Raw genomic sequence first — 11859 nt, 5'->3', positions numbered from 1 at the left:
ATGGAGTAGAATTAGAGATTTGGCGATTTTAAGACAAATTTTAGAAGTTTTTTCGCCGTTTTTATGTGCTTTCTATACAAATATGCACCCATATTAAAAGAAATCAATCTGCAATATTTCAGATAATAAAAGAGATAAATGTATTTTTTTTTTCGATTTTCAGTTGTAGTTCAACGAGCCAAGGTTATATGCAAATTTTTAGCAAAATTTGCGACATAGCCCATTTACTGTTCCTTGACCTTAAAACAAGTTTATAAATTTAGATATAGGTTAAACAAATATAAATATGGATCAATTCAAGTACATCTTTTAGGGTGGGTGCGCTCGACTTTAGTGACTCAACACGAGGTGTTATGGAATTTGCAGGCTGTTTAGGACTTTTAAATTTGTAAACAATAAATGCTAGGCTAGCTGATCATAGACAAAAAACAAGTGAGTAATCTATGTTTAAAATTTTATAGCACCCTAGCTCATGGTCCAGCGAAATTCTATTAATATTCAATGTGCAATGATCTTCAATGCTAAGTTTTCTGCTGAAGTTAGTTTGATAGGAACTAATTGTGAAGATCTGAAGATCAACTATTTTTTTTTCTAAAAGATTTATATATATATTAGTTACTATCAGTGCATACATGTATCAGTTTGACGACTATTTTGAGGTCATATCCCTAGGTCCATGCAGGTATTATCAATGAATTTCAAATTTCCAATGTTTCGTTTTCTGCTTACGTTTGTTTAATATTAACTACGTATAATAAACACTGATAGTTTAATTAGGTTTTACAACTTATAGTACTATTTAAGGATTATGTACCCTTGTGTTGATTCAATGCTTTACGTTACGCGCGATGTTCGTACCTCATTGGAAAATCGGTGTAGTTGACATGATGCAAGTCCAAAATATTTTATTTTGTGATATCATATTCATTTGCTATTGTACGCATTTTGAACACAAATGGTTTTTTTAAATAAAAAAGAAAAATATTTGTTGAAACTATGTTTTATGCTGCATGCTACAAGCTTCAGTTTTGAAAAACGGCTATTTTTTAGGCTGTCCCGCGTAACATATTTTCTTTATTGTAACCACTAAACTGTGATTTTCGTCTAAACTATTTAATATTTTGAAAAACGTTTTTTTTTCATTATTTAACAAAATGGTTCCTTCATTTTTTATGCTATTTTTATGATGTTTTGATGACGTCATAGAAAAAATAAAGTTTTCCATACTACAAGGGAAAATCTGTCCCACGGGAGAAAAAAAATGGTATTCTAAATTTGAGAATCAAAAACATTTATCTAAAAGGAAAAAGGTTAGTATTTGTGTTTACTACATCGATGTTTTTTTGCTTAATTTGATGAATTTAAAGACAAATATCCTGAAAAATGATATATGGTAATTTATGAGCAATGTTTCAAAGGCTTACAAGGTTGTCGCACCGCCATTTTTTTACGTAAAAACGAACGCAACTCAAATTTACATAAATTGTAGATTGCATATTTTGGCGTTAATATTGAGTCACTGATAAGGTCTTTGCGTCGGAACTAAACACATTTATTCTAAAAACAGTTGTTGGCATGACACGGGTTATGTTCTTCTCATATATGTTATGATGGTATGATACTAAACCCCTAACGGGAAGGATTGTGCCTGATGTTCATATGATGAAATCATAATCTTTCAGTCAGTTTAATTGAAGTCTGGAGCTGGCATGTCAGTTAACTGCTAGTAGTCTGTTGTTATTAATGTATTTTTGTCATTTTGTTTATTTTCTTTGGTTACATCTTCTGACATCAGACTCGGACTTTTCTTGAACTGAATTTTAATGTGCGTATTGTTATGCTTTTACTTTTCTACATTGGTTAGAGGTATAGGGGGAGGGTTGAAATCTCACAAACATGTTTAACCCCGCCGCATGTTTGCACCTGTCCCAAGTCAGGAGCCTCTGGCCTTTGTTAGTCTTGTATTATTTAAATTTTAGTTTCTTGTGTACAATTTGGAAATTAGTATGGCGTTCATTATCACTGAACTAGTATATATTTGATTAGGGGCCAGCTGAAGGACGCCTCCGGGTGCGGGAATTTCTCGCTACATTGAAGACCTGTTGGTGACTTTCTGCTGTTGTTTTTTTATTTGGTCGGGTTGTTGTCTCTTTGACACATTCCCCATTTCCATTCTCAATTTTATTTGTTATCAGAGCTCTTATAATGATAGAATTTTATTATTTTTCAAAATGTTATTTTTCTTAACTTTTCAAAAATCTAAAGTACATCAATTTTCGATAAGTAGTTAAAACGCACCGTCGATTTTGCGGAGTCTTACAAGAATGTCGCACATGCTTAAAACCAACGTTTCAGTCGAAGTTTTGGTTTGAACTTTACGAAATATTCGCGACGTTATGTTACGCTTACATGTACGAACATCGCGTGTAACGTCTAGACATATGGAAATTTTAAAGAAAATCCACAGCCTTTATCCTTGTACTCTAATGTTTGGCAATTTGATGACTAATAGATATAGAATTATTGCATGCAGTACTAGCATTGATTTCCTAAAAACAAAATCAATGTTGTTATTGGTTAAAACAAATAAAAATATGGACCAAATCAAGTTCAACTTTTAGGGTGCGCTCGACTTTAGTGACTCAGCACGAGGTATTTTGGAATTTACAGGTTGCTTAGAACTTTTTGTAAAAAAAGTAACATCAGCACATCATAGAAAATCAAGTGAGTAACTTATGTTTCAAATTTTATAACAAAAACTCTGTATTAAAGGCTGTGGATTTTCTATAAAAATCTTGATTTATTTGCCACAAAGTACGCTTTTTCTAATAAATGTAATGAAACAGTAAATAATTATGCTTTCCATCAAGTTTCCCCTTGGTATATGAACTAAACGGCATATCTCTATTATTCATTATATCTGTAGCTTTCAATTGAAGTTTGAAAAATTCGTACAAAAATGGCTACAGAAGGGCTCATAAACCTTAAGTACATCTCAGTTTGACGGTCATTCTGACGCGCTATCCTCTATCATCTTAGTCAAACAAGTTTGAATTAATAAGCAATGTTGATGTCCATCAGTATTTATCTTTTGTTGAATTTTCTATCGACAGGCGAGGCACGTCTGTCACTCTCTGTACATGCAAGGCCGAAACTACCCTTGAGGAAAGTGAGGCGATTGTCTCACTAAAATTTCGACACCGATTTTTTTTTAATACATATATACAAGTGTGGACACAGATGAGTGTGGATAGTATGTGTGGATGTTTGACAGTGTCTTATGACAAAATGAATTCTATGTTTTTCCTATATGGTGTCATTAACTATGTTGCACGATGACAAGTAATCTGAGCATTATGAGTGTTATTTATTTAATTTTTTATGCCCTAAACTACGATAGAGGGGCATTATGTTTTTTGGTCTGTGGGTCCGTTCGTTCGTTTGTCCTGCTTTAGGTTAAAGTTTTTGGTCAAGGTAGTTTTTGATGAAGCTGAAGTCCAATCAACTTGAAACTTAGTACACATGTTCATTATGATATGATCTTTTTAATTTTAAAGCCAAATTAGACTTTTGACCACAATTTCACGGTCCATTGAACATAGAAGATGAAAGTGGGAGTTTCAGGTTAAAGTTTTTGGTCAAGGTAGTTTTTGATGAAATTGAAGTCATATCATCTTGAAACTTAGTACACATGTTCCATAAAGTATAATCCTCCTTATTTTAATGCTTATTAGATTTTAACCCTTTTTCACGGTCCATGGAACATGGATAATGAATGAGTGGGGCATCCGTGTACTTTGGACACATTCTTGTATTTTTTTATGTTCAAGACGGGCAAGTAATTACATTAGTTACCAAATGATTATGATAGAATATGTTCTACATCTTTGATTTTGGATACATTTTGTAGCTAGGAGAGCAACACATAATAGGTTTCACGTGTTTTTTTTTTCTTAATGGGAGATGATATCTAGTTTTAAGAACATGATATAAGGAACCTGTAATTCAGTGGTTGTCGTTTGTTTATGTGTAACATATTAGTCTTTTGTTTATTTTTTCAATAAAAATAAGGCCATTAGTTTTCTCGCTTGAATTGTTTTACATTTCAGGGCATTTTATAGCTGATTATGCGGTATTGGCTTTGCTCATTGTTTATGGCTGTAAAGTGACCTGTAGTTGTTAATTTCTGTGTCGATTTGGTCTCTTGTGGAGAATTGTCTCGTTGGCAATCATACATGTACCACCTCTTTTTTTTATATGTATTTGCTTAATATTGGTTTTTGGTATAGTTCTATTTATATTACTTTCTGGTGGATCGTCAGTATCATTAGTTAAAATTTAGTAGTAAAATGTCAAATTGTTCCTCAGATTAGAATACATTTATTGGGTTTTAATAATGACAATGCCTGACATGATGCTTTGGGATAGACGATCTAGGAAATAAACGCATGTGCTGATTTATATCTCCTCCAAAGCTGGTCGAAGCAAAGAAAATTATTTGACCAATATGAAAATGATTTCACCAAATGAACCTTTGTAAGCATACTTCAAAAACTCATAACTGCTCCAAAAGTAATCTGATAGAATTTCAAGCATTTTAAGCCAACATTATCAACATCTACTAATTAGTCTTAATATGTCTTCATATCTAAAAAGGTAATGCAAAATTATTCCTTTTCATTTTTGTTTGTTATATGGATACACATATGAGTGATACATAAACCAATACAATATTTGTTGTGGTATGAAAGTGTAGTAATTAGCATTAACTGTAACAATGTTAATTCACACAAATTGAAAATAAACAAATGAATGGACCAGATGCTCTGCAGAGCCCAGCTTTATACGACTGCAGAGGTCGAACCCTGAACATGTACAGTTGGGGCTAGTATTGACACAACATTCAAGCTGGAAACAGCCCTGAGTTTGGATTGTGATTAAATAGATGACACAGCTTAGGTTTCCGACACAGAATGAATGTGGTCTAATGAACTTAAAATATTTGTTTTGCTTTTGGTTTAGGAGCAATTCACTATGCTGTTGAATATTAATCCTTTCAAACAAAAACATTCTTTTTAATTTCTGAAATGAGAAAAATTTAGTGGAGAATAACTTAAGTTAAGAGATCAGAAACTAAAACTAGAGGCTCTAAAGAGCCTGTGTCGCTCACCTTGGTATATGTGAATTAAACAAAGGAAGCAGACAGTTCATGACAAAATTGTGTTTAGGTGATTGTGATGTACATCTTACTTTACTGAACATTCTTGCTGCTTACAATTATCTCTATCTATAATGAACTTGTCCGTGTAGTTTCAGTGGAAAATGTTAGTAAAAATTTACAAATTTTATGAAAATTGTTAAAAATTGATTGTAAAGGACAATAACTTCTTAGGGGGTCAATTGACCATTTTGGTCATTTGACTTATTTTTGAGTCTTAAATTGCTGTACATTATTGCTGTTTACAGTTTATCTCCATCTATAATAATATTCAAGATAATAACCAAAAACAGTAAAATTTCCTTAAAATTACCAATTTAGGGGCAGCAACCCAACAATGGGTTGTCTGATTCATCTGTAAATTTCAGGGCAGATAGATCTTGACCTGATAAACAATTTTACCCCTTGTCAGATTTGCTCTAAATGCTTTGGTTTTTCGAGTTATAAGCCGAAAACTGCATTTTACCCCTATGTTCTATTTTTAGCCATGGCGGCCATCTTTGATGGTTGGTCGGGTAATTAAACACAAACTTCAAACTAGATACATCAATGATGATTGTGGCCAAGTTTGGTTTGATTTAGCCCAGTCGTTTCAGAGGAGAAGATTTTTGTAAAAGATCATGGATATTTACGAAAAATGGTTAAAAATTGACTATAAAGGGCAATAACTCCTAAAGGGGTCAACTGACCATTTTGGTCATGTTGATTTATTTGTAAATCTTACTTTGCTGAACATTATTGCTGTTTACAGTTTATCTCCATCTATAATAATATTCAAGATAATAACCAAAAACAGTAAAATTTCCTTAAAATTACCAATTTAGGGGCAGCAACCCAACAATGGGTTGTCTGATTCATCTGAAAATTTCAGGGCAGATAGATCTTGACCTGATAAACAATTTTACCCCATGTCAGATTTGCTCTAAATGCTTTGGTTTTTAAGTTATAAGCCGAAAACTGCATTTTACACCTATGTTCTATTTTTAGCCATGGCGGCCATCTTGGATGGTTGGCCGGGTAATTAAACACAAACTTAAAACTAGATACATCAATGATGATTGTGGCCAAGTTTGGTTTAATTTGGCCCAGTAGTTTCAGAGGAGAAGATTTTTGTAAAAGTTAACGACGACGGACGCAGGACGACGACGACGACGACGACGACGGACGACGGACGCCGGACGCCAAGTGATGGGAAAAGCTCACTTGGCCTTTCGGCCAAGTGAGCTAAAAATGTACAATTTTTCCATTTGTGAAAGGGCATACCCCTAGAAAGTGCTTGTAATCACTGAATGGTTATTAATGACTGCTTTAATTTATCAGTTGGTAATAAAGTTAATATTGCATTGTATATTGTATATAGCATTGATTTAAGTTGACTGAACAAAGAAAGATCAATCCAATTTTCAAAGAAGATTTCATAAAGCATTGGTATAAGGTAATTCAACAACCTTTCTGGACAAAACGATAACACCAATTAAGGGTCTTGAATCTACAAAAATGTTTTAAATATATATAAATATAAAAGTCATTTGTTTTTCTGTCTCAACCTTAATTTCTATAACTATCATTCCTTTTAAACTATTCTTCCTTGATATAACTCAGCATCTCAACGAGTGATTCTTTGAATCTCAATTACATTAACCTAGTAACGATAATCATCATGGATCTTCAGTTAAAAATAGGCTCTTGAAGAAAAAGGAAAGGCGACACTGAAGATAAAGAAGCAATAGTTCTAATAAACTAGTTTTTTTGTGAACAGAGTCTGAGTATTGCATATAACTTCATTAGAACAATCAAAAACGATAAGTAGACTGACAAATAAAGTACTGGTCTTTGGAAAGGTGCAGTCCTGTCTGCGTATTCATTTCATGAACTTTAGTCTTTCTCTTTACAGATACATGTAAATGAAATATAAATAATATGATACATGAACATGATGAATGCATGGATTAGTTTTTATCGATGTTTGTTTAACCTTAAAAATTGAAAGAATATCCCATATTCCAATTTGATATTATTGAAGAATGATAGAACCTTTAACACAGGATTTTGTCTTAGCTTATTCGGGACTACTTAATTTCATTTCTTTATATTCGGGGTTTCGGAATCGGACACCCCCAAACCCTAACCCCTAAATTTATAGATTCTGGAACTAAAATACCATTAACTATTTCCAGAAATAATTTAAAACTACGGAACTACATGTACAAACGTAAAAAACTCCATTCCAATTCCCCTGTACCCATATATACTTACTCTATAGATAGAATCATATACATGTATCTTATCTCATTCTATCCCTAGTTTGTCTTCTCCTTGTCAGCATAAAAGCGAGTTTAATATTTTGTAACTGCGACTGTATGATGGTGCTTACAGGAAAGCTTAATTCCCTTTTGTAAACAAAACTGTTACTACCGATGCTGCTACTAAATTGCTGATGGAGAAGGAGAAGACATTGATTATTGTGTTGATGATGATGGGCTACTTTTAGAAACACAGACTGCCCTAAAACGACTGAAAACTTGGAAAAGAGCATGCAAGATTGACGAGAGATTGTGCGGTCTTGCCATGCTCCATGTTCATCGCGATAATGATATCAGCAGACACAATTATGATTCTGAAACGATTTGACTGAACCGGCCATAGAAAAATTTTGAAAACTCCACTAAATCGATGTTTGTTCTATGTTCTGGCTGCAGACTTAAATCAGTGATATTTGGATGATTATCTTACATATAAATTTAAATAAAGTTGTTAAAAATTTGGTGTTCGTAAAAGTCTTAAAATATGAAAAATTTATATAAAAAGTGTCCAATTCAAAACGTTATCAAACTCTCTAAAAATGCCTAGAATGCAGGATTTTGCACCATTCATTTCATACCCTCCAAAAAAAATTTCGCCTTGCTTCGCTCGTCTCAATTATTTTGCCTCACTAAAATAAGATGTCTAGTTACGGCCTTGACATGGGTCAACATTTTATTTTATGTCAATGATGCTTTTAATGTATAACTAACTTTTAATGTATAACTAATTTTAATGTATAACTAACTTTTAAGATAAATTTTAATGTATAAATAACTTTTAATGCGTTTCTTTATTTGCAGTAGATCAGATTTCAGATGACAGACTTAAATGAATATTTAGAAGAGACTATAGATGATATTGGAGGATTTGGACTTTTTCAATGGATACTTGTGATACTGATTTTCGGAAGTAAAATAACGGATAACTGGAGCACTTTGATGATGACCTTTGGAGGTGCCGTTCCGAATTGGATATGTAACTTGACTACATTAGACGGTCTTGAAATTAACGAGTATAATATATCGGACTTAGAATTTTGTGAGCTAACTACAAGTAATAGTTCTGTCAAGTGCAACTCCAGGCTATTTGAACCTGAAATGTCAACTGTTGTCTCTGAGGTATGTTTAATAAGAGAATAAAGATTTCAGATCAATATTTAACCTTGCGACTTCTTGTTAAAATATTTTACGTTATGGTATAATTAACGTAAAAGAGGGACGAACGATACCAGAGGGACAGTCAAACTCATAAATCGAAAATAAATTGACAACGCCATGACTAAAAATGAAAAGAACAAACAGACAAACAATAGTAAACATGACACAACATAGAAACTAAAGAATATACAACACGAACCCCAACAAAAACTAAGGGGTGATCTCAGGTGCTCCGGAAGGGTAAGCAGATCCTGCTTCACATGTGACACCCGTCGTGTTGTTTAATGAGATAACAAATCCGGTAAAAGTCTTATTTGGTAGGTCATATTTATGAAAGGGAAGGGGATTGTAGTTACGACGTAAGGAACATATCCGATATCATTTGTGAAACGGTTATTTCGTGATGGCGTCCGTAAAATTTACGAAGAGATGATTTCAACTTCACCATTTGGTACTCTTGATTCAATAGCTTCCTTGCGAGCAACAACCTTCTGTAAAGAAAATCATGATAGGAAATGCAAGTGCGAGAATATCGTATCAAATGGGAGATGTATACACCGTATGCAGGTGCTGCTGGAATGTTGCTACTTAGAAATGGAAAGTTTACAATTGGAAAACTGAAATCACCTCTTTTGTCGTAAAGTTTTGTTTTCAATCGACCCTCATTGTCAATTTCTAGATGTAATTCAAGATATGAGGCCGACTTAACTGTATCTGTTGTATCCTTTATCTCTAATTCAATGGGATAGATGCGTTCGACGTAGTCACCAAATTTTGAATAATTTATTGAAAGAACATCATCTATATAGCGGAAAGTAGAGTTAAATTGTGATTATCTCATGTACGTGGTTACCGCGTGCCATAGATATTGCTTAACTTCTTATCTTTCTTCCTGTGAAGTCAGCCTCAAAATAATACAGAAACAAGTAGGCAAGAAGATGGGCAAAATTCGTTCCCATTGGAATGCCGATAGTCAGTTGAAAAACACGTCCTCCGAACTGTACGTTATCAGTATTCTTAATTCTGATTTGTATCAACGACCTCACTGCCTTGGAAAGAGTGTCTACGTCTTCCTACTCACGCTAAGCCCAATGCCTGGCATAATCCTCAACTGAATCCATCAAAATTTTTTAAGTTGTATTTCCAATTGATGGATTTCGAGTCACGATATATTGGACCTTTCGATAACACATTTCGTAGGGAAGTGTTATTAACAATGTTGAGGTCACCGGTAATAACGTGGTCAGCCGGATTATATGTGAATTTGAACTAGCATAAGTGCAATCATGAGTCACGTTTGAGATATTTGTCATGTCTGGTGATGAGGGGACAACTGCCGTGTACACATGTGGCCTAATGCAGTGTATCGCATTTATTCCTTAATATTTTTTATATGATTTGCATATTTCGAAATACTTTATTACACAAGAATTCTTCCGGTAGTCTTTTTTTAAGAAATTATTTTTGGATAAACGATGTAAAAGTAACGGTTACCGCCTAGATATAGGAAGATGTGGTGTGAGTGCCAATGAAACAACTCTTCATCCATCCTGTATATTTTCCCATGCCAGGCACATCCAAAGAACAAAACACAATAAAATGGTATAGACGTAATAAACAAAAAGAAAATTAAAGAATAAAGGAAAACAATCATCTTCAATAAAACGTATGTGTTTTATTTTATATGAATATCAATTGTAAATTGTTTATTCTAGTGGGACCTGGTATGTGAAAGAAGTTGGATTCCATCCACCATTACATCATTACAAATGGGAGGTGTAATTGCTGGTGGGTTTATTTCTGGACAAATGGCAGATACAATAGGGCGTAAATTAACATATGCGTCAGCATTGTCTGCATTATTAGTATTCAACACCGCGGCTGCCTTCTCAACATCCTGGCAAATGTTAGCAGCACTAAGATTTTTTATCGGCATGGGATGTGGGTTTGTCTCTTCTGTAAATTTTACATTTGTTTTGGAGTTCACAACAAGACAATCCCGATCCCTGTTAAGATTTCTGCCGTGTAGAGAAGTGTTTGGAATATTGTATGCCTGTCTTTGCTGGTGGCTCCATGATTGGCGGTACATCCAGATAGGTACTGCAACGTTAGTTGTTCCATTTTTGCTGTTAATCATTTGGTGAGTAAACAAAATTATGTCAGTACTAAATGCTGGTCTTGAAAATGTTGTAATGATTTATAAAAAAAAATATGGAGAAAAAGGAACGAGTATGTAATTTAATTTGTCAATGATGTTGAGATATTTATAGCAACTAACAATACACATTGCATTATTGAATACTAATTTCTGGCTTTTTATCTCTTTTCTTTGTCTCTCATTTTGGGCGCCGTGATTGGCAAATAAAATATTTGTTTGTTTGTTTGTTAGTTTTTATTAATGATAAAACAATATTTTAAAGGTTTGTACCTGAAAGCTTCAGATGGTTGGTGACTCATTGGAAAATTCAGAAAGCATATGAAGTCATTAAAAGAATAGCGAAAGTGAATGATAAAAAATCACCAGAATACGAAAAATTCCATGCAGAAGTAATACAAGTAGAAGATTTAGTGTCTGAAGAAAAGAAATACAGTATTTTAGATATCATAGATAATCCTAGACTTTTAAAGTTTACACTTTTACTGATGGTCGCATGGTAAGACTTAACTAAAGTTATTAATGATGTAGAATAATGTTGATGTTATAATGTAGAAAGACTGCATCATAGACATTTGCGGAAACTATGTCTTTACCTAGAATTACACTTAGACTTACGATTACAGTTGACGAAAAACAAGAGGTCGTCTGAAAATATAAAAAATAAACCTAATCAACATTTATAGTAAAGTCAAATGATTTTTTTTTATCTCGTTAATAATTATTTTCGAAGGCACACCAATGCAGTTTTTTTAAAAATTCTCCGATGGAGTGTTCAAGTCCTACTCAAAAGAAGATAATATGTCTTTTCAATTTCGTACACTCCCTCTGCATATTCCAAGTTTTGTCTTATGTAAGTTGTCAATACTGGATATATTTTGTCGGACAGCAAACAAATTTGGCTCAGTCGGCAAAGGTAATTCTTTTCCTTTATTTGCCATTAATATGTGTTGCTGGTGCCTAAGAAATCTGCATTCAACATAACTTCGCGTTAGCATATCAGTTCATTATATATTCCAAATTAA

General features: G+C 33.3%; 1 protein-coding gene across 2 annotated transcripts in view; it reads left to right on the top strand.

Annotated features, from left to right (window-relative positions):
- The first annotated feature begins 300 nt into the window (after nt 1-300).
- Nucleotides 301-11859, top strand: part of LOC134686974 (solute carrier family 22 member 6-A-like) — a 28756-nt gene continuing 17197 nt past the window's right edge. Inside the window, exons 1-4 of one of the 2 annotated variants that reach the window (XM_063546871.1) lie at nt 301-432; nt 8326-8640; nt 10395-10819; nt 11100-11333. In XM_063546871.1, coding sequence (XP_063402941.1) covers nt 8338-8640; nt 10395-10819; nt 11100-11333 — 962 coding nt within the window. In that variant the 5' untranslated portion in view covers nt 301-432; nt 8326-8337. Of the gene's footprint in view, nt 433-8322; nt 8641-10394; nt 10820-11099; nt 11334-11859 lie in introns of both variants that reach the window. The other variant, XM_063546870.1, reaches the window with a different exon arrangement.

This window comes from Mytilus trossulus, chromosome 10 (assembly GCF_036588685.1).
Source record: "Mytilus trossulus isolate FHL-02 chromosome 10, PNRI_Mtr1.1.1.hap1, whole genome shotgun sequence".
Classification (NCBI taxonomy): Eukaryota; Metazoa; Mollusca; class Bivalvia; order Mytilida; family Mytilidae; genus Mytilus; species Mytilus trossulus.
Note: the sequence above shows the minus strand (reverse complement) of the source record. Positions and strands in the feature narration are given on the sequence as shown.